This window comes from Aphidius gifuensis, linkage group LG6, assembly GCF_014905175.1.
Source record: "Aphidius gifuensis isolate YNYX2018 linkage group LG6, ASM1490517v1, whole genome shotgun sequence".
NCBI lineage: Eukaryota > Metazoa > Arthropoda > Insecta > Hymenoptera > Braconidae > Aphidius > Aphidius gifuensis.
This window is the reverse complement of record NC_057793.1, coordinates 5,752,829-5,776,994: the sequence shown is the minus strand read 5'-3', so window position 1 is coordinate 5,776,994 and position 24,166 is coordinate 5,752,829. Positions and strand designations below refer to the sequence as shown.

General features: G+C 27.5%; 1 protein-coding gene across 1 annotated transcript in view; it reads right to left on the bottom strand.

Annotated features, from left to right (window-relative positions):
* The window catches only part of LOC122859027 (exonuclease 1), a 60,977-nt gene extending 37,424 nt beyond the window's left edge, over positions 1–23,553 (bottom strand). The window contains exon 1 of the mRNA XM_044162351.1: positions 22,061–23,553. Coding sequence (XP_044018286.1) covers positions 22,061–22,902 — 842 coding nt within the window. The 5' untranslated portion in view covers positions 22,903–23,553. The remainder of the gene's footprint in view (positions 1–22,060) is intronic.
* Between the last annotated feature and the right edge of the window lie 613 nt (positions 23,554–24,166).

The following is a 24,166-nucleotide window of genomic DNA, read 5'->3' as shown; positions in this document are numbered from 1 at the left end:
TTTAATTTTGCAATATTCAATTTAATTGTTTACTTTGTTTGTTATTATTTAATTATTATTTAATTATTTATGAAAATTAAATTAAAGAATAATTTTAAAAAATTGATGCTTTTGCTACTTTAATCTTATTTTTGAATTTTATGACTTTGGTTAATATGCAGTCAAGTTGCAATGTCGTAAAATATATATCATCAGTATTTATGTTTATATATTATATTTGGTTCCTGTGTGAATTTAAAAATACGTCACAAAGACTTTTGTGGTAAAATACAATAAAATAACAAATTTATTATTTTTCACTTGCTCGTAAATTGATACTTTGTTTTAAATGACCTTCATTTCACGTTTGCCTTCGAGAGAAGATACCTTTTTTCCTTTGATTTTTTATTATTTTTTTATTTTAACGCACAAACATCAAAAGACACTTTGGATAGATTGAAGCTCGAGGCTTGTCAGCTTTGAAGAATATACTTCAAACTTTGGCTCTATCTTCTACAAAAGATAGTGATTTTAAAGAAAAAAAATATATATTTATATATACAGGCATTATTTGTGTCTGAGTCAGGAAAATATAACGGTTGTTTATCACTAAATCATAAGGTATATATGTATACACATGTGTTTAGCTTTTAAATATATTCTGAATCACGAAAGAATTTTTTTATTTTGCGAGCATGTACAGAAAAATCAAGGATAAATTAAAAAAAAAAAAAAATCTATTGGCAGAAGATAATTATCAAGCCTTTTGTTATTAAACAACACATTATTATTTTCTCATGTCGTCACGAAATAAAACATAAAGAAATAGAGAGCGTCAAGACTCAAGTTAATAGTTTATATGTCGTGGCAAAAATATATACCTCTGTTGTACTCATAGACCTTGTACTCAATGAAACAGTGAATGTTTTTTATCAAATAGCATGTGTGCCATTACAGTTTAATATAATTTTTAATCTGAAATATTTAAAAGCACATATTCAATTTGTTAATAAAAAAAAACATTAAATTATATTCAATGAAAATAAAATTTGATAAAAAGCTGAGAATATTTCAAATAATACAAGTAAAATTGAATCTATTTTTTTGTATTTTATCTTTGTTATTTAGTATTTAAAAAAAATGAAAATCAGACCATTTAATATGTTAATTTTGAGCTGTAAATTTATTGGAAAATATTACAGCTCGTTTAACAATAATTTATGCTAATTTTTTTCGACAATGAAAAAACTTTTTTGGGTATATTGTCACACATATAAAAATACTGTACAGCTATGTGGTTAAGAAAAAAAAAAATATACATCTTCATTTCAATATTTTCCTTTACGTTTCCGTTTTGCAAATACACAAAAGAAACCAGCCAAGGTTTTTAGTCAATTTACTTTTTTTTTTTTTTTTCTTTTTTTTTATATATATATTAGGGTGTTTTTTTTCGATATTTCTTCACCCATCTTCATACAAGTTTATACAGCTCTAAATCATCAGAAAAATTTGAACGTAATTGAAAAATATTTAATTCAGTCATTTGTTTTTTCCATTTGATTAACAAGTTTAATATTTCATTCACATTTTGATCATAGGTTTAATTTTCAATAGTTCGCGTTTCAATTTTTATAGAGTATTGAATTTTATAGCATATAATATTCATATTTTGATCATTTACAATTTGTTTTTCAAAAAATTTAAATACTACCTTTTGAAGCATTATTTCACTATTTTTTTAATTGTAAATGATCAAACTATGAATATTATATGCTATATTTAATACTTATCAAATGAGACAACGTGAACTTGAATGGTCGAAAATTAAAGCTCCATGATCAAAATATGAATGAAGTGTATTAATATGTTAATCAAAATGGAAAAATAATGACTCCTGAACCAATTCTAAATATTTTCATTGATTTCAAATTTTTCTTCATTTCAGAGTTGTATGAACTTGTATAAAGATACAGTGAAGAGAAAAATATCGAAAAAAAACTTTCTATTTTTATATATATAATTCAACTTTAATATCAAAACTTTTCTTATTTATTTTATTATTTCTTCTTTTAACGACAACTATAAAGAATCCAAAATAAAAAAATGTATAAATTTTTATATTTCTAATTGTAAAAATAGCTTAAATAAAATATATCACATCCTTTCTAAAGGAGCTGATCTTAGATGCCTTTGTCCTTGATCCCATCGCTTGGAAAAATACATCTCAGGTCTATTCTTCGAAACAAACCAAGACGTGTTTCTTTGCGCAACATTATAAACTCATAAAAAAAATATATATAACCATAAAAAAATATCCTCAAACATTTTTTTTTTTTCATATATATAATTATAATAAAAAAAAATTATAAATATTTTTTAAAACTCAATTAAGCACATAAAATATATATCGATCTAATTTCACCTATTCATATGGACGTTATGATGATAACTGATGTGTAAAAATGAATTTAATTTTTTTTAACAGATAACAGTGTAAATTGTAAATACATAGGTAGTCAATTCCTTTTTTTTTTCTTCTTTTAATATAAAAATTTTACCGGAAATTCTTTGTTCAATAAAAGAACATATATAATATTATTTTTTTATATTTTTTATTTTATAATATGTTGTTCATATTGCTGACTATATTATTATTATTTTTGTTGTATTATTTATAGTGAAGTTTCGCTGTTTGATATTAAGCTAGCTGGTGTATGGCAGGTCACGCGATTCGTCATTGCCCACCTGTACCTACACACATATATATATCTCATCATCATCATCATCATCATCGTCTTGATCATCATCATCATCATCATCAGAGACACACCAGGTTTTAGAACCGAGGCCGGACCTTCGACCACACGCATCCGCCGAGGACATGCACAATACCATCTATTTAAAAATTATATTTAAAAACACATCTTCCGTTTTATTATTTCATTAATTTTATATAATTTTTATTCGCAGCTGGTGACTTGTGATAATTAACGATTAATATATATTTATTATTTATACTAATTTTGTATATTGCAAATGTGTTTAAATAAAATTTTGATTCATCAAATGAACATTGAATATTATCAGCTAAAAAAACAAAAAATTATGAGCATGATTATTTTTTTTTATTCTTTCAATCAGCGCAACATTGTAAGCTTGAAATAATAATATAAAAATAAATATTTTCTTTTTCTATATATACCGGATGATAACGGTTATTTAAGTGGCTTTTTTTATTATTGATTTTAAAGTGAAAATTTTATGGGTTTAATTGAATATCATGTAAATGAAATTTATAAAATTTATATTGTCTTTTATTATTTGTCAAATTGATAAATTCTTTTTTTTATTGTTTTACTGGAGTATTATTTTGAGAGTGTATGAGAGTCTGGTGTAAAGAGAGCGACTAGGGATCGTCTGCTTTTCGTAATCTTCACACCGGAAGTTGGCACCCCACGCAGAATAAAAGGGCGTGGTCCTCAGTTTGCAATATATATATATCTAAACGCAAGAAGATCCGGGCTTGCGCGCGAAGAATACCTTTTTATTTTATACAAAACTATTTTCAAGGTTTTTTTTTTTTTTTATGTTTTAGTCATGTGTGTTTATTTTATCTCAACAGATCAAAAGATTTAAAAAAGAAATTCAAAAAAAAAAAAGGACAAAGAGAAATAATAAACATTAATAAAAAAAATTTTCAATAAATAAATAAATTATTAAAGTGGCAATGGATTGTTCTATTTTTCATTTGTTAATTTATTTTTATATTATATAAATAAATAATTAGACGGTATGAATTTCAGCATCGGTTGGCTGTGCAATTATTTTACATTTTGGTCTTATTGCTTGTTCCAGCAGCACCTGTTACTCAAAATTCAAAAGCCAAGTTATATATTTATAAATATAAAATATAAGCTGTCAAACAACTTTGCTTTCAGCATGTTATTATTGCAAGTAACACTCTTTGCAACTTTTATTTCTACCACCATCACTATCATCATCATCAAGTTAATGCAAATATCACATCTGAAATGATAAATCTAGCGCGTGTCAACTAATTAAGGAAATAATTTTAACTTCATCAAAGTATATACAAAATATACATTGAAGAAGATTTAAATAATTTTATTTTATAAAATTTAAAACTTACAAAATATATGTATTATATATTTTTAAAATTAAAAAATCGTGAGGATGCCATTTATATAGCATCTGGCGCACGAAATTGCCACATGCCCTGACACTTGAAAAATAATCATAATATATTAATAAATAATAATGAATAAGTTAAAAAAAAAAAAAGGTGATGCTTTGTTTTGATTTATATAATTTTTTTTTTTTTATAATATTCAGCAAAGTATATAATGAATGGGTAAGTACAAGTGAGTGTACATCGAATCGAGACAGAGTGTTTGATAGGCAAAGGGGGTAGTAAAAATAAATAAATAAAAAAAAAAAAAATAGACATAGAATTGTCGTGTATATAGTCTTCAACGCATCTACAACCACCAAACACACTTCATCGTTCATTCGACGTAAAAATTCGCTGACGCGAAAATAAAAAAAAAGATAAAAATTGCATGAGCGGGTGAAACTTTGCCAAGCAAAAATAAAGAGCCGATACGTGGCTTAAAAAAGGGTGCTCAAAGGGGTTGATTATGTCAGCCAGTAAAGTATCATTTTAACTGGTATTATCATGTTTTTTTTTTTTATTGTCTTTGATTATTATTTAATTGTTAAAAAATAAAGAAAAGATTTTTTTTTTTAAATTTCAAAGTGAGCTTACGGAGTAAATCTTCGACACAATGGTTATATATTTTTAAGATATAGCTGAAAGGAAAAATAAAAAAGAACCAGATAATATATTGAGAATAAAAAAAGAAAAAAAAAAAAAATTTGTGTTGAAAATGAACGCGTGACATCGTGCTCCTATCTTACTTCCGTCGCCCTTCATTTTTCGACAAAGTAAAAGTTGTCTGTGACTCTTTGGAGGGTGCTTTTCCTCAATCCTCTTTTGCGCGCGTCTTCTACACACCATCCAACGACAATATATATATATTTTTTGAATTTACAAACTTGAAACTTTATACCAGAGTTGACTACAAAACTACCCCGCAGCCATACAATCTATATTTTTTTTTTTCTTTACTTTTTTGTCTGTGCATCCCTTATTTCTAACCATTACCATTGAAAGCCCCACCTTTTACACGATATATATATATTTTCTACTTTGTCGATCGATACTTTGCCCACCTATATATACCTCCTCATCTCTGTACACACACACATACACAATATACATACAATCTACTCACTTCAGTCTTCCTCTGTATCCAAAAAATTCAAATAATTCTTTTTTATTTTCTTTTTTTTTTTCTACACTTTGTGTACATATTTCCTCCATCATGCTTTACACACCTTTTCGTTCAATCGTTCTATATGAAAAAATTTCAATTCGTAAAGCTTGCAAAGTGTTTTTATTTTTTAAATAAAATTTGACTCGTGCATTGCGTGTTTAAAATATCTAATTTTTTTTTTTTTTGCTCTGTTTATTCATTTTGTTATTATAATTTATCTTTTATTAAAAAAAAAAAATTTTGTGACGTGGTACGGCTGCTGTTGGACAGGGGGTTATTTGAAAATAAAAAAATGAGTTCTCACGAGGTGGTATAACCGGTGTGACGAGATATACATGAGCATTGTCAAGTATCACATCAACAATATATTTTTTTTTTGTTTTTCAATGTTTAACTAAATAACTCGTGTCTCTTGATTTGCCATTATTTTAACTTAAATAACATAATATTTTTATACCTATTTGTTGTCTATTTTTGGTGGTGGATTGTTACAATTTTATTCTGTAACGAAGGATAATTAGCCAGTGCAAGAAGGCACAACGAGCCGCATGATACCAAGTTGTTGGTTTGTTGTTGTTGTTGTTGTTTTCGTATCGGTGTGTCAGTTAATTTCTCGGTGGAATGAACGACGATGAGTGCGTGTCGTTTGACGAGACTACGATGAGAGTTGGAAAAAAAAAAAAAAAACGAGAAAAAGTGTGTGTGTGTCGAGACAGGAAGCCATAGGTTTAGATAAGATCAGCCAACTTGAAGGTTAATATATAATACATGTTCTCATCCCCTTTGGTCAAGCAACGCAACTCTCTTTTACCTTATAATATTTACCCTCTCTTTCTATTTATATATAGTAAATTTATGATTATTTTCATCCTTATCCATCAACTCGTTACACCCCATAAAACCTGTGTATACTATTCCCTTCAACGACTAGCAATAACTGACACGGACCCTAGCCAAAATTGCGTCGTGATTTTCACGGCTATGTGTACATATATAAACTCTCTTGCATATACATATGTATCAGTCTCGTCCTAAGTAATCTTTGACTTCTATTCCTTGATATGCCGCACACAGAAATGAACGCATGTTTGAGCAATCAATTTAAACTTTTGATAATTAGTACAAATTCACGAGCAGCAAATGTTTGCCAAGAATGATTTAGGATATGTCTCACCACATTTTATCCTTTTATCCTTATGAAGACATAAAAATATAAAATAAAAAAAATAAAATAAAACAGTTTTGATTACTTTATATTATTGACAATAAAATATTAAATTATTTAAATAAATTTTGTTCAATATTTAAAAAATAATATTTGTTTTAATTTTTAAAAACATTGAGGCAAAAAAAATATAGGGATGATTTTTTTTAATCACCAATATGACGATGTATATTTTATCAAAATTAAAAAAATTTAATAATAAAATATATACTTTGTTATAAAAAGGAAAAAAAAAAATATATTCATTAAAGATTTATTTTGGTCAATAATTTTATTTGAAAATCCGATTTATAACGAAAATAAAATTAAAAAAAATATTCAAGGATTGTATCAAACAATATATGTTAGCGAGGTCAAAAAATTTATTCATGCGAAACTAAATTGTAGATGTGTTTTATGTGTATATATGGGTGATTTTATATACATACACACATGGTATTCCAATTAACATGCTTCTCGCCCGACAAAGGAAACACACACCACATCGGAGAGTCGTTCGAAAAGCCTAGTGCTCGGTGGGTCTAGAGAACTGTTTATTTTTTATTTATTTATTTTTTTTTTTTTTTCTTCACTTTCATCGTAGTCGTTGTGGGCACACACAGTTTATAATACAGTTGGCAATGTTGATGGCTAGAGAGAGCTGTAGCCAACAAGAGGAAGTAGAAAAAAAAATGAAAAAAATAAATATATAAAATATAAAAAAATAAAAATGGGTGAGTTATATTTTGCTCCTACAGAAACCTCTAGCTTCAAAGAGAACGACAAATTGAATATTAGCACTGCTATAACCCTCGTTGCTTTTATTCTTCCAAAAAGTTTTTACCACCCTTCGAGAAAATGCAATTTTCTTTTTTGTATTATAAAAAGATAAGAAAAAAATAATTCGTTGAAATAAAGACATCAAATAAAATATATATCAACGTGATTATTTTGTTTGTCTTGAAGTATTTTATATTTATTTTCACCAGAATATCGATATGTTTACGTGAAATTGATTTTAAGCTAGCATATGTAAAAAAATTTGACAACAGCTGTCTTCAAGCTCGCAAAAGTAAAAGTAAAAATATATATGCATTTTGTTGGGAGTAATATTACAGAGTATAAAAAAATTATTTTGCTATATACATATTATAAATATAAGTTTGTGGATTCTATACACATTCAATCGATCGTGTGCCTTGACGATCCTGTTTGCTGAATAAAGAAGGCGCGTGCCTGCCGCAGCTGTCGCAAAACTCGTCGACTTTAGCCGCACTGTACTCTCTGCGCACATCAGTTATCATAAATATAAATATATTGTAAAAAGTAATAACAGAATATATAAAAAAACACCATTAATATATCCAAAGAGCAGAAAAAAAAATCAACAGCATGCATTTTTAATCCATATACGGGTTATAAATAATTGCCTTGAATCGAATTAAAAATTAATGTTGCAATAATTACATGGATTAATAAATAAAGAGACAAATCGTCTTGTAACTTTTTATTATTTTCAGCTTGTAAATATTTGATCAAGTTGATATAATGGATAAAAACTTCTAATGGCAGTGGTAATATCATATTAGACACTTATCTAACGAATGAAAAAAAAAAAAAAAGGCTTTATATCAAGATCGAAAAGAAATCGAGTTATAGAAGCAATATGAAGATTTATGAGCCAGAACCTATATAGTAGCCTGAAAATGACAGCAAAGTTTAAGGGGAATTTATGGAGGTACCAACAGCAAATTGGCCCTTTCGGGAGTTCTATATGGAAAAAGTGTGAGAGAGAAAAAAAAGAGTATATAAATTATTTTATGGCTGTATATTGGAACATGCTAAAAGCAAAATCTAAAAAAAACTCCTCTTTTAAATAAAACCATTTTGCAAAAAAAAAAAAAAAATATAAATGTCCGCAACTTGATAAAGAAACAAATTGAATAAAACAAAAAACTATTTTCAAGTGACGATTTATCATGATGATTTTTCATGTATTAATTAATTTCCTTTTTTTTTTTTTTTTCATTATAATTTTTAACTGAACAAAAAGGAGTCTATATATAATCCTTGTCTCGTGTCGTATAGTTGAATTTTTTTTTTCTTATATATTTTTTGTTGGATGTATTTACAGGGTAAAAGTATTGTCAACTAAAAGTGTATATGAAGGGGATAAACTAGCAAAACTATATATGTGAGTAAAGAAAAAAAAAAAGAGTAAAAAAAATACATGGATGAAGGGGAGAAACACGTGGCCCACCCTATACGCTGGACCTAACTATATACAATACTTGCTGTAAACGACACATGGCGAGAAAAGATAAAACCATAGGCGCGTGTCAGACTGAATGAGATCGACGAGTCGTGATGGCGACAAGGGACCGTCAAACTGAGGAGAGGGGTTGTGGGGTTATAGATATTCCATACGACATTTTGAATCTACCGAGATTCCAATAAGACAGTTATCCAATTTTTATTTTTTTTTTTTCATATTTTTTTCTCACTTCATATGTATGAAATATCTATAGGCGTAATCAAGCAGTGTTCTCATTCCATCATCAATAATTCTTCTATCAAAATTGACAATATTATATGAGGGTTGTAAAGCTCATAAAAAATATCATGCATAAGAAATTAAGCACGTATTTCATTCTTTTTTTTTTTTCAACTTTTGACTAAATAAACTACGTATACAATAAAAAATAAAATATATATACAATGTATTAGCAAAATAAAAGCAATTATTATCAAGCATCTTCTCCGCAAAATGTAATTTCTGTAAAAGCATATAATTCAAAAAAAGAAAAAAGTATTTACACTGACATTAGTCAAGTTGCTTTTCAAACACACTTTTTCTTATTTATTTTTTTTTTGTAGCAAAAGATTTTTCAAACAAGTAATTTCTCAAAGTCGATTTGATTGATTAAACAATTTGATATTTTATTGATTAACCAGTTTGAATGATTTAATCTCTATGACGTCACAAATAGTAAAGAAAAAAACTAAAAAAGAAAAGATCAAAGTGTTTCAATAAAAAAATATATACATGTATTCTCGATGGATAATCCAAACAAAATGCATTTTATAAATTTATATTATTATTTGTATAATACCATACAATAGATAATAAGCATGCAAATTGAGCTTTGCGATGAGCGCACAATCTTCATGCATTACTGACATAGAGATTGTATTAAAAATGAAAAAAATAAAAAAGGGTTGTATAAGTCTAAAATTCAATGGGGGTAGATTTTGCATGCATTCGTGAAATTAAGTACAGAGGGTTAGTAGTAGATATATATATGTATATATCGATAGGCTAGAGATGATGTGTATGCAATATGCAATACACAGGGGTCTGACGAATTGTGGGAGAAATTTACAAGCCAGCAGCTGAGGGAAGAAAATAAAAAAAGGGTGTATAGCTTGATCACGTTGAATCGAAACGATGGATTACTTCGCCACAGGGTGCTGCTAATTTAATGACCACTCACTGATTGCCAATACACGCATATAGACATACAATTCCAGGACCTCTATGTAACTCTTTTTTTTAAATTTATTTTTCTCTTACTCTCTCAGTACCTCCAACAGTTAGATTAAGCTTGTATATTTTACCTCGTAATGTCTTATGTTTAAGTCAATAAGAGAAATTAAAAAAAAATCAAATAAAAAAAACAAGTTTGTGGTTGACCGTGAGAGAAACATTTGAAAAACATAAAAAAAATAAACAAGCTTTGAAACTATATGTATATCCTTGAACCCTTGCAAAATAAGTTGAATATATATTTATTCATCGTCGATTAAACGTGATTGTATTCTACCAGCGATATCATTTCCGACAATCATCATGGGGTTTCTCATATATAGACGATGTGCAGCTCTATATTATGCACCATCGCACATTCAATACACGCATTAGTATTCCATTTTGAACTTTCTTCAAGAGAGACAGAGAAGCACCTCCTTTTTTGTTTAAAGGAACCATCCAGTACGTGCAAAATATTTAATATATACTAATTTAATTCTAATCATAAGAAAAGATATATATATCTTAAAAGTTGCTATACTTAGCAAAATGAAAGATGAATAAACTTGACCAAAATCTAAAGTCCTTTGAACACTGAATTATATGAAACACGCGCTGTAGCTTGAATCCAAAGATAACCGCACGAGAATGGAACGTGCGTAGCATCACAAAGGATTTACTATACCCAAATATAAATTTATATAGGTATATATAAGGTATGTATACGTACATATACATACACTCACTCATTCTCGTCAGCCATGACTCATGCTTAGCCCCTCTTGTCTCTTATATTTCGATCCCCTCGACCACCTAATTCAGGGTCCAGTTCTCAATCGGTGGGTCGAATAGTAGAGTTTGTTAAAATGCACACTGCATACTGCGTTCAATAAAATTCATGGTGCTACAGTTTGAAGGGCGATGCATTTTTTACAATGCACCCTAGTTAATGATGATTACAAAAAAATATTTGTAACAATTTAAAAGTCATTTTCTAGAATAATTCTTATCGTATAATTATTTGGCTTGATAAAGATTTTTCATTAGCCACAAAATGATGAAAAGATTTTGCTTTATTATTTTTTTGAAATTTATTGCAATTATATATCAGATAAAAATAGAAAAATGAAAATGATAATATCGATCAGTGTAGGGGGCGCCCTGTTGGGTGAGCACAATTAATGTATCCTGCATCTGTTCCTGCACCATGGGCAAAGCGCATGGTATAACGCCGCATAGCATGTATAATAGTCTGCTTATGGATCCGTACCACCGTGGGCGATTATTCGGTCTTTGAATAAAGGGATGTATATGTGCGCCGAGACTGCTGAGAGCCAACCATCTATACTTATTTTTTGTTATATAGAAAAACTTTCGTGCAGAGCTCAATATACACATGTATATTTTGATGCGATGTTGGTGTGTTGTATACGTGTATATAAACATTATACACACCCATACTTAATCATTATCAATATTGAAAATATGAAGAAAATAGTTTGCCAGTAAATTTTAACGCAAATCGAAAGGGGAGCCTCTCATTTTAAGGGATAATGACGGGGGTAGTTTAATATTAAATTGCGGACACTGACCAATCTGTCAGTGAGAGTGATGGTTACTTTGAAATTCTAAACTAGCATTAGCAATCGACAGATGCCTCAAAATTAAATAAATCAATGTTACTAGATTATAAAAAAAAAAAAAAACTAAAAACCACAAATGTCATTGAATGGGATATCTTGAAATATTTCGTTTTACTAAATTACTAGAAAAAAAAACGAGAAAAAAAATTTGTAAATTGATGTACATTTTTTAAAATACTCTTTACAAATTAGTAATCGAAATTGAAATAAAATTTATACACGTACATTTATTTTTATTGCTTGTATATATAATTGTGATTGCTAGTAATTTTATCATTTCAATTCTTTCGAAGGATCAATAACAATTCGACTTTTCTTCCTCCAGGAACAAAGTTTTATATTTTTTTTTTGCTTCCTTTTTTTCATTTCACGTAGTACACTTATTCGTGATCAATGGACTTCTCGTGACTGAAATACATCAGAAAATATCCACGCCCTCTTCCCTCATGGGTTTCTTCAATGTATATAGATATATATAAATATTTTTTTTTCCCACTGGTAAGATCATTGTCCGCGAACAGGAGGCATACAACAAAAAGTATATAGAAAGAATACAAGTATAGAAAAAAAAAATAAAAAGAAAAAAGCTGAGACACTCGATGGAATTTTTAAAGGCTCGCAGTTAAACAACATCAAAATTGTTGAACACAAAACATTACGATCTTGTAAAACGTATATAGCAACGTTGTTCGTATATATTTATTAATTATCTGTAGCAGATTCTAATTGAAAGCCAATTACGGTATATCGCATAAACGATGACTTTTTTATTTTATTTTATTATATTGTGAAGAACATCAGATTCGATCAAGGGTCGTTACAACTTGCGAGGTCTCACGATCATGAAGAATCGAAAGTGCCGCCAACGAAGAGAAAATTCAATGGCTATAAGAAACATCTACTAAAAATAATACAAGTGGAAAAAAAAATCAGAGAGATAAAAATTTTCTGTAATGGTTTATATGGTTTATCGAACAAAATGTGTATCGATTAGTGGTATCCAGACTTGAGAGGTCAAGTTATAGCGTAGTTATAGGGTTTTTTTTTCCTTCTCCCTTTTTATTCTATCATCCCTCGAATTTTTCTCCACTTTTTTTTCTATTTTTTTTATTTTTACTCCCACACTATCGTTTTTCAACGAGGGTTGAATTTTCAGGCTGTCAAAGAACCGTGGAAATCTTTCCACAATTCATCGCTCACAAGGGTCATAATTGAATCAAGCTGATATTTTTAATAACCACATAGTTTGCGTGAAAAAAAAAAACGACTAATGAACTTATTGCAAATGTTTGAACATGGTTCAAATAAATAATGAAATAAAAAAATTAGTAATAAGTTAGAATAATAATAATGTACTGTAATAAAGAAGCGAAGACAACGCGAAAAGTGCCGAGTGCAATTTTATGGTTTCTTAATGGCACAATAAGGATGGCGAAGCACCCGGCTACTGAGATTTTTCTACTTGCGCTTTAACCTGACTTGAATGAAAAAAAAAAAAGTAAAAAAAAAGGTAAGGTTTATGAGGGAGCTGAAAGCAGCTGAAAAGACGAAACGAAAGGTGAAGCAAAAATGCGGGATAAGTCGAAGTAGAGGGTCTTTTAAACTCAAGGATTCGTTTGCTTCTTATTTTTTTATTTTTTTTTCTTTCATGATGAAGTATATACGGAATGTGAAAGAACATAGAAGCCATTAGAATAGTAAATGCCTCTCAAAATGGAGCAGAATATTGAGACTTAGATATATCATCAAGTACATCAAGTCATTTAATTTTGTTTTTTTTTTCTTTCAATGATAATAACTATACTCGCAGAGAATACTGTATGAAAAATATAAAAAATATTTTCCCTCGAGGATTAAATTTATGTCGCGCACATTACTTTGTCGATAGATGTCTTTGACATCAAGTTTATTTCGATCTCAGTCAATTTTCTAGTTGCACGCTTGACTCAACTTAGCTATCAACTTTTGCATCCGGTGTCATCGATGTAATTTAATTTTTAATTTTATTTTTTTCATTGCTTTAAATCAAGTCTATGAGAAAGTTGTTAAACTTGAATTAATTATTTTTTAATTCAATTGAAAGTAACGAGTATGACGTTGATCATTTTTGAGAAGCATAAAAATATAAAATTTGCATAAAAAATAAACAAATACAGACATGTGGTTATGTTGGTATGCAAGTTGCAACTTCAAATGTTGAAAAGTTGTCGAGTTTTGATTTAGTTTGCAATTCAAAAATGAAATAAATCGATTTTCACCACAGGCAAGTTCACAGCACTTATCTTGAAATACCAGGAATATATTTTCTCGGGTTTCTTCACAGCGGGATGTTTAAAAAACCTTGGTACAATTTGGGTCGTCAAAAAGGTCCAAGCCATATAAACTTACACACTAAAATTATTGTGAAGACCATTCAAAAGGTGTTTATAAAAAGTAAACTTTTAAAACACAGTTCTTTCTATACATAAAACCAGTTTTTTTTTATTTTTTTGTTTCATTTTTTTTATTTTTATTTTAATGCCTCTTTTGTGATGGTTTTGAGTGGATAAAATGAGCAGACAGGAGCCAAGATTGTCTCTCTCTCTCTCACAAGTTTAAAATAATTTTGAAAAATCAAAATAAAAAAATTCATGTGGTTACATGTTCATTGATGCATTTAAACATTTTAAATATATTCTATAATAAAATATAAAAATAAAAAAACAAAGTTTTGATTAATAGATAAATGTGGAGGAAAAAAAAAAAATTGTGCCCACGAAAAGGCGTGGCATATCGTGACAGAATCGTTAAATCATAATCAAACGTAGAAATAAATAAAAAAGAGATATAATAAAAATAGAAAAAAATTATTATACCAGGCAAAAAAAAAATAGCAACGATATCACAGGGAAATTATGACTAACGTTTGTGTGTGCAATTAGTAATTGTAATATTTTTCCTTGGCTATTTTGATGATCTCACATCCTCATCTTCAACACTCGACGTCATTATGCATCTATTTTTTTTTTTTTAATAATTCTCTCTAATCAGGACATTAAATATGCAGTAGTACTTTACAGCAACCACTTGAATTTTTTTTACATTCATTCATTTTTGTTTTAAATATTAAAAAAACTCATGATGTATGACTTTACGTTGCGTGTGCGCGTAAACATGATATCATGCAGTCAAGGCAAAATTTTATATAGTTATTAAAAAATTTTAAACACTCGTCCCTATGAAATAAACAAATAAATAATGAATAAAATTAATGAGTGTTAATTTTAAAATTACAACTTGCTAATAAAAAAGAGAAAAAAAAAATTTTGAAAATTTAAATAATAAAAATTGTATTTGCAAATTAAGAAACATTATAATAAATTAGAATTTTTTAATAAATAGAAATGAATTGAAGCAGGTGGCTTTTTGATACACACAGGTTTTTTTTTTTTCATATATTATAAACTTGTTTATTGGGTGTTAGAAAGGATGAGCATTGGCCATGAGAGGGCGCCCAAAATTGGCAAGAAAATATTCGAGACAAAAGTGGGCAGAGGTCCCGCGGGATAGAAGGCCCCTTCGACGCTGAATCCTTTTTGCAATTAGTAAAACCGGACGAACGAGTTTTCAGGCAAAAGCATTCCGCAAATTTTGAGTTAGTCCCCACCAATTTTGCCTTTTTCTCTGTCGTCGCACCCTATACAAAATCGAGCAAATCGATAACTTTTCAAGTATATATTTGAACGCATATAATATATATAAATGCACAGACTGAAAAAATAAATAAAAGAAAAAGAAGGAAACAAAGAGTCAAGCAGATTTCAGAAGACTAAAAAATAAAAAATAAATCAGACGAATGGTAGACCAAATAATAATAAAAAAAAGCCAAAATGAAAAAAAAAAAAAAATACAACAACAAATGAAGCACCTCTCTAATTTCGTCCAGTCAAAAAATTGAAAGCGATTTAATTTTAATCAAATTGTTTATAGCCACTGCACGTAAAAAACAGTTATTTTGTGGAAAAAAAAAAATTCTCTTATTTCATATTTTATTAGATTATTAATATTTATTTAAAAATATAAATGAAGCATTTATTTCAAATCTTATCTTAAATGATTTTTCAAGGACTTAACCTTGTTGAATATATCTATATATATTTTACCGGTATTAACAGAATAATTAAGAAACAGGATAGTGAGGAAAAAAAAATTAAAAAAATAAAAGATTTAAGTGAGCATGGCTGCACATTGATCGACTGAAAATCTCGAGGATGGATAATGAGCTCTGTTAATTAACTAGCGATGCAGGGGGGAGGCCCTAATTATTATTTTTTTTAAACCTTTCGATCACCCAGTTCATAACGTTACACTATTTAAATATGTATGTATATAAAATAAAACTAGTATGCACTTAATCAGTTTCATAATTATCCTTTAATTCCTACGAGTATCAAAGAAAAAAAAATAATGATTTAAATAATGCAACGTATGATAACAACAATCAGCATAAGGTATCATTTTTTTTTTTTTTTTCAAACACTTCACACACAGTAGGCATAAATGTAATTCAAAACGTTCACGTGATATTTGAAACCAACACTGATATTCCAGCACGCATAATATTTACTTAATTAAATATATAGTATAATTTTTTAATAAAAAAAATGACACATGATTGGATAACTACAGTTATAAATCATAATAAATGATGGAAAAAAAAAATCATATATAAAAACATATTGAACGAATGGTTCGTGTTTGTTATTTGTCCTCCGAGACGAATTTTGCAGAAATGGTGTGACCTCCTCGGTCCTCGAGGGTCCAGTCAAAACATATATTTATACTAAAAAAAAAAAAACACTAAAAACTAAACATCTGAGATTACAAATTTTTACTATTTATACTTTTTCAAAATATAAACAATTTATTGTTATTGCTGTTGTTTATTCAACTTAAACGAAAAAAAAAAAAAAAATTAAACGTCAATTTATTTATTTAGATTTTTTGTGTTATATTTTTTAAAGAAAAAAAAATGAAAAAAATCATTTCGCATTTTTATTTGAGTATGCTTAAAAGTCCTTGATGATTCATTCACTTTTATTTATGAAGCGTATATGAAATACGAATATCGCATAATAATTGAAATTTTTATTATAAAATATTTTAAATATATTTTTTCGAAAATATAATTCAACAGAGTACAATGCTCTTTATTCGTAAACATAAATGATAAAAAGAAAATTCAGAAAGATGATAAAAAGAAGAAGAAGAAGAAAGAAAAAAAAAAAAAAATACTATAGTAAAGTTTATTAATATGTCAAAGAAAAATGGGCTGTTGCCCTCGAGTTACCTAAGTAACTTGTGCTCAACTACAACTACGTTGTATAAACACAAGTACATATTAAAGTTGTTAACATGTGTTGAATAAGTAACATACGTGCGATATCTACATGTATACATAGTGCACACACAAAAACAGTATGATGTGGTGGATAAAGTTTTCATCGTTAACTCTTTTTTACTTGCTCAAAATGATTATCAGTAAAAGTCGTTATCACAAGTAAAGATATAACACATTCAAACCAAGTAAAGTTCATTGCTATTAATGTTATTTTTTAATTTTTATTATTATTATTAAACTCTCAAGATTATGATAAAAATTTTGATGTAATTTTAACTATCTATTCATGATAAAACACATATTTGATAAATAATATTTAAAAAATTAATCGAAAAAAAATATTAAACGAGTTTTCAGTTTGAAATTTAGATGTAATTATATTTTAATATTTATTTGCCAACATATGAGTTGATTAAATGAAAATAGTTTGTTCAGTAACATGAACGATTGCAGTAACTTGATTACGCTGATTTCAGTACTTTTGACTTTCCATACCAGCTGACATCAGTTTCACTTGGTAGTTTAAATTAATCATAATAATTTTTTTTTAAAATCAACAACACTAATTTAAAATGATATAACTAATTTCATTTTTTTTGTTAATATTTTCATTCAAGACATTAAATAATTTTAAAATTTTTAATTATATATTTTAAAATCGTGGCCTTTTGTAAATTGAAATGACCTGTTGATGATTTTGCAACTAAAAATATAATATTTATTTTAATGACAAGTGCAGTTAAACTGTCTCATGACACGTGAAAAAAAAATAAATTAAATATGCAGAATATTGTGTTGCTTAATAACATGTTCATGTTGCGAAATATATTTTGTTTAGACTGGGATTAGATTTGTAATTCACCCCAGTAAAAAGAGAGTAATAAAATTTAAAAAAAAAAAAAAAATAAAGAATATTTTTCAACTCGAGGCCACGTTTATATATATTGCATTTTAATTTGACAAGAATGTCAATAGACATGTGTGTATTCAACTTTCAATTTCATGTAATCAATGATCCCATAGCATTGATGAAAAATAAATATATATCACAACATAATTTAGCTTTGAATAAATGGCCTGATGTTTAATCAACAAAATAATAATGTTTATAAATATTTTTATTTATCAATATAAATATATACTAATTAAATTTAACTCCTCTCAAGTTTATTATCAGTCTTGATGTATCTAATGATTTATATTATTTTATACTTGTAGTTTTATTAGAAAAATATAATATAAATAAACAAGTAATGATGTTGAATAAAATGAAAAAACATAATAACAATATTCGTGGTAATTAAATGTCAAGTTTGTCGGTGATACAAGTGTGTGAAAAATGATATGATAAGTGTATATGTGATGGTGGTAGTAATGAACGAGGATAAGTGAAAAGATAAGATCTCAAAATGCTTGTGGCAAATGTAAATTGTGATACAGCCAAATTACAAATAAAATTCGCAAAAGTATGTTTATTTAATTATTTGTTTTTAAATTATAAATAAAATAATATATATTTCTGTGTGTGAAAATTGATGGAAATATTTTTAAAATGATTTTATCTTTAAATATAAAATAAGGTGTTGCAAAATAATTTTTTAATTAGATTAAATATATATTTATATTGTAAGATATTTTATAAATTTTATATATTATTTGTGACAATTTCGAGTTATATTATATAAAAACAGTGTGTGTCTGTTTGTCTGTTTATTTATTCTTGGTAGTAATAATAAAAATAGACACACTATAATAACGACCGTTCTAATACTTTGGCTTAATCTTTTTTATTATTTTTTTTTTTTTAGCTTGAAACCTACACACTTTGGAGGATATATTCATTAGCAGATATTTTTACCGCACACATATAAAGATGAAAGCAATACGTAGCCTACTCATCATTTGCAGGCATGATGAACTTTCACTAATTCCAAACTCAAATTTTATTATTATTCCAGCTGATTGTATAATGTAGTATGACTGATAATTTAAAAGCCATTAAATCAATCGACAAATTATCATTATCCAAGAGATTAAAAATTATGTTTTTTTTTTTTTAAATAGATGACAAAATAAATTATATATAAAAAAAAGGTCAGTAATATCGAGATTAAATATTTTTCATTTTATGTGAAGTGATGCGTTTAATTTTTGATGTTATCAATTATTTGACAGCTGTGTGTCAGGGGGAAGGAGGGCTATCAAAACATGATGATGAATATTTTTTAACTCTACAAAATATATTGTTGTTAATTTTTTAATAATTTTTTTAAAGCAAAAAACGATGCTGTGTTATTCAAGCTGAAAGACCCTTTTAACTAATTTTTTTTTTATTCCAAAAATGTCTTTGAATTAAATAGTGCGGTTAATTTAATAGATAAAAATATTTAATTTTTAAATTTGAGTATCTAATTTAATTATATTTAATTGAATTAATGGAAGAAATAACTTTATTATTTATGAAAAATGGAAAAATTAGTTTGAGAATTTTTAAATTTTCTTATATCATTTTTTACTGTTGGATATTTGAAAGGGGATGTTTTTTTACATATAACCAATATGTATGTGTACAGTATTGTACAGTCAACACGTACGAATGTGTAGCCGAGGTATTGATCCAACTATGTAGCGCGCGTTGCATTTTGAGTCTGACATTCGCGGCGTCGGGCCGCACACCGGAAATTGACAAATCGCCGGCAGCCCCTTCTATCATTTCTCTATTTCAAAAATAATAATAAAAAATAAAAAATATATATAATATATACAGGTATACAGTTTTGTTATTTCGCTTTATCATCGTCCACCTTTTTTTTTTTTCATTTTTTTAACCGCACAATAATTTACCCATCGGAGAACGAAAAATCATTTCCCTCCGACTGAAAAAAAATTAAATTGAAAATGGGGGAAAACAGTCATTAAAATTGGAAAAAAAATTAAAGGCAATATTGATACTTTAGTAAATATCCATGTCTGTTGTATGGAAGGGTTTGAAAATTAAAATAATAATTGATATATTTTTGTAAAATATATTTTAAATTGTTAATTAAATTGTAAAAAAATTTTATAATTATGTCTAATGATTTATTAATGAATGTAGATAAGAAAAAAAAATAAATATGTTTAATTGTGTAGATAATAAAAAGTAGGAAGTTTATAGTCGTGCAGTGCCACACGATGCAGTGTATCTTGGCAAAGTTTCTATGGCTGCTGCATCAACTGTGCTTTCTAAAATCCAACTATTGCAACATCAAAAATTTAATATTATGTTCAAATGCGAAATAAAAAAAAATAATAAAAAATATAAAATCATAGAATCTTGTACATTCCACTGTTACTCGCATCTTAAATATTTATTTATTATTATTTTTTTTTTTTCTAATAACGAACAAGCAATTATTTCTATAGCCATCGACTCAACGACAATTGGACTTGTTCGACAATCGCCCTCACTTTTTATCGAAACTACTACTACTGTATATACTTAAAATGACAATAAAAAAAAATAAAATAAAAGTTATCTGTAATAATACTTTTTTCTTGCACAATACTTGTTAGAAATTTTTTTTTTTCTTTGTTTACCAGTTTACAGTAGCATTTTGCAATTTGATATTTTTTTTTTCTTTTTGCTGATGGTTATTAATTTTTTTTAAAGCGATCAAGTAATTTTTAAAAATACTTTTAATATTTTTTTTCCTCCGTCGGATCATTTCATTCATTTTTGTTTGCCATAAGATCGAAAAAAAAAATTTTACAAAAATCTACAAAGCATAATAAAACTTGCAAAATTTTAAAAACTATTAAATCAAAATTATCAATTGAAATTGTATCAATTACAAGTCATTAAATAAATTACGTAATAATATTGAATAATTTTTTATATAAATAAATTATTACGTCAAATAATAAACTGTATTTAAAAAAAATAATTTAAACAATGCTTTTAATAAATAAAATGTAAAAACAATGTATAAATTTTTTTAAAAAAAAGCATTTACAACACTTTGATAAGTGTGTCTTGAGTGTAAAGTCTCATACCAAGTGGGAGTCGATATAGTAAAACTGGAAAGTGCAGGTTTTGTTATTTTTCGCATATATATATCTTTGAATTTCAACAACTATGTATGCATCGTAGCTATCAGACTACAAAACGAACATTGCATAATTTATATTTCAAAAAAAAAAGAAAAAAAAACCAGTAAATAAATAAATAAACGAATCGAGTTTATAATAATAATGCAAAAAAAATAAATAAATAAAAGATAAAAAGACAATTTAGAAAAGAAAAAAAAAAAAAAAACCACATATATCCATCTCGTTTCCATCGCCCTGTTCAAAAATATTTTTACCTCGACTACTTTTCTTCTCTGGCAATGGTTGAGAGAGGAGGAGGAAGAGGAGGAGGCCATCGAGCCCTGCTGCCGGCAGCCCACACTTTTTTCTTTGTCGTTTCATCTATCTGTCTGCCTCACTTTAGCAATTTTATATACCTTTTTTTTTTATTTTTTTTATTATCTGGCCCTCCCTCAACCCTATACTACATACATATATATTTATATATCTTTTTTGCGCATTCACTCTTACATCCAAGGCTTGTAGGGCACCCACAAGTCCAATTTTATATATACATATACATTATACATATGCAGTATTATTATGTACACTGCATATAAGTGCACACGCGACAAATAAAACTGCACGCATTCATGTACCATCCGTCGCGTAACTGATGCATGGTGTGGTGCAACGACCTCATTCGATACATTTTTTTTTTTTTGTTGTTTTTTCTGTGTTTCATATAAATATATTATCAATTTTATTAAAATCAAACGAGAGATACTGGTTTGTTGTGCTCAAAAATAATTACCATGTGTTTAAATAAACAGAGTTATATTTATAATATTTTATGAATTTTTATCAAGACCTGTCAAATGAAAATAAAGTAAAAAATATATAATCTCAGTATCTCACCTGTCGGAGCTTTCGGAGCTGTCATATCGATCGGCGCATCGCTTCTTTCCGCAGGGTCCAACAAGACTATCATTGGCACTTCTAATCTTTCCTTTGTATGATGTAGCAAGCATAGCAACAACATCATCGTCATCATCATCGTCATCATCATCACAACGTCTTTTAATTGATTTATTATTACATTTAATTGTTGATGATGTTAATTTTTTAATTTTCATATCTTTTATTGCTTCTGGTATTGCTGATACAGCAACAGCAGCTGCTGCTGAATCAACCACTGTTGCTTTTGATTTAAAATCAACATCAACATCATCATCGTCATCATCATCGTCGTCATTATCACCATCATCACCGTCATCTTCATCACAATCAATACTATCACTAAAATTAACCATTACTGGTTTTATTTTATTTTTTCTTTCTTTAAACACATTTTTAATAATATCACATTCTGATTTAACAATACTATTTTCATCCAATGTTTTTGTTGTTGTTGTTGTTGTTGTTGTTGATGATGATGATTTTTTAAATATTTTTTTAATTTCAGAATAATCAATATTGAACACATCAATTTTATTATTATTATTATTATTATTATTATGACAGTCATCACTTGAACAAGATGATATTTCACTATCACCACCATCATCACCGTCACCACAACTACCAAGATTCGATGATGATGTTGTATCATTAACATCTAAATTATCATTATTATTATTATGCATGATATGAGAATCATGATGATCTAACATGCGTTTTTTGTGTCGTTCACGCGGCACGCGACTATCGTCACACAGGTCGGTGGCCGCGGCTTCCTCCGCGAACCGCCTGTCTGCCATTTTGACGAGGCCCTATTATCCAAAATAAAAATAATATAAAATATTTTTTATTTATTTATTTTTATTATATATATTAAACATATATACACACTTGTAAAAACACACACGCACAATAATTGAACACACTATTTTATTTTTTATTTAATTTTAAAAATAACTAGAATGTTTGTTTTTTTTTTTATTTTGTTTTGAATGTCTTATCTTGTATTGTTATTAAATTTGATAATTTGTATATAGTTATTGTCTTTATATTATTTGTAGATGTTTTTTCTACTATTATTTATTTTTTTTTTTATTATTTCGGAGCACTGAAGAGTGAGCAAAAAAACGGGGGCCGCGCCACTCAACACAAACTCAACGACGAGCAATGACGACGCGCAACCAGCCCTTTTTTTTTATTATTATTATTTATTTTTTGTTTATTTGTTGTTAATTTAATCCAATGATTTATTTGCACTGATAGTCAGTGGGTATGGTCCCAGTATGTATCTTCACTCACACACTGTACTTAATCCATTTGATTTTTGTGAATTTTAATTGTCACTCACTCATTCATTTGTACTCACTCACAGAGACACACGGGGACGCAGACACCGACTGACTTGACTGGCCTTAGTTTGATCCTTTCGTTGGTATCCAAAACAATAATAATAAACACACGGAGCCTGCGCCATTGTAACACACATGAGATTATTGTGCGACTACGATTAAACACGAACATTTACGAATAAAAACGATAACAACAGTGGCGTCTCTAATGGTCTTTAACGAGAAAATTTACAAGCTATAATATGTTTTTCATTGATTCTCATTGGTTGTACGGTTTTGGAGCAACCAATCAGCTATCAGTTACAACAGAATGAATCAATTTAAATTATTTGATTTGGGCTATTGTTGTGAAAATTAATTGATGACTTGTATTGATTTTGTTTAAAAATTAATTTAATGAATTTTTTTATATTAATAATTGCTTGGTTTAGCTGAGTGTTTATAAATATAATTACTATTTTTTTTATTTTTATTTTATTAGAAATACTAGACATCTGTTGGATAAATTAAGTAACAAATTTTTTAAACTGTCGGTTATATTGAAATATGAAGATAAATTATATTTTGTTGATAAGAATATTTAACAGGTGATGTGTTATCAATTTTAGATAGAGAAAAAATTTTAATTTTACCAAAGAAATTTTCAAATAAATACAATAATGCAAATTATTATTATTTTTGTATTTTTAAATTATCAATAATTTTATTTATAAAT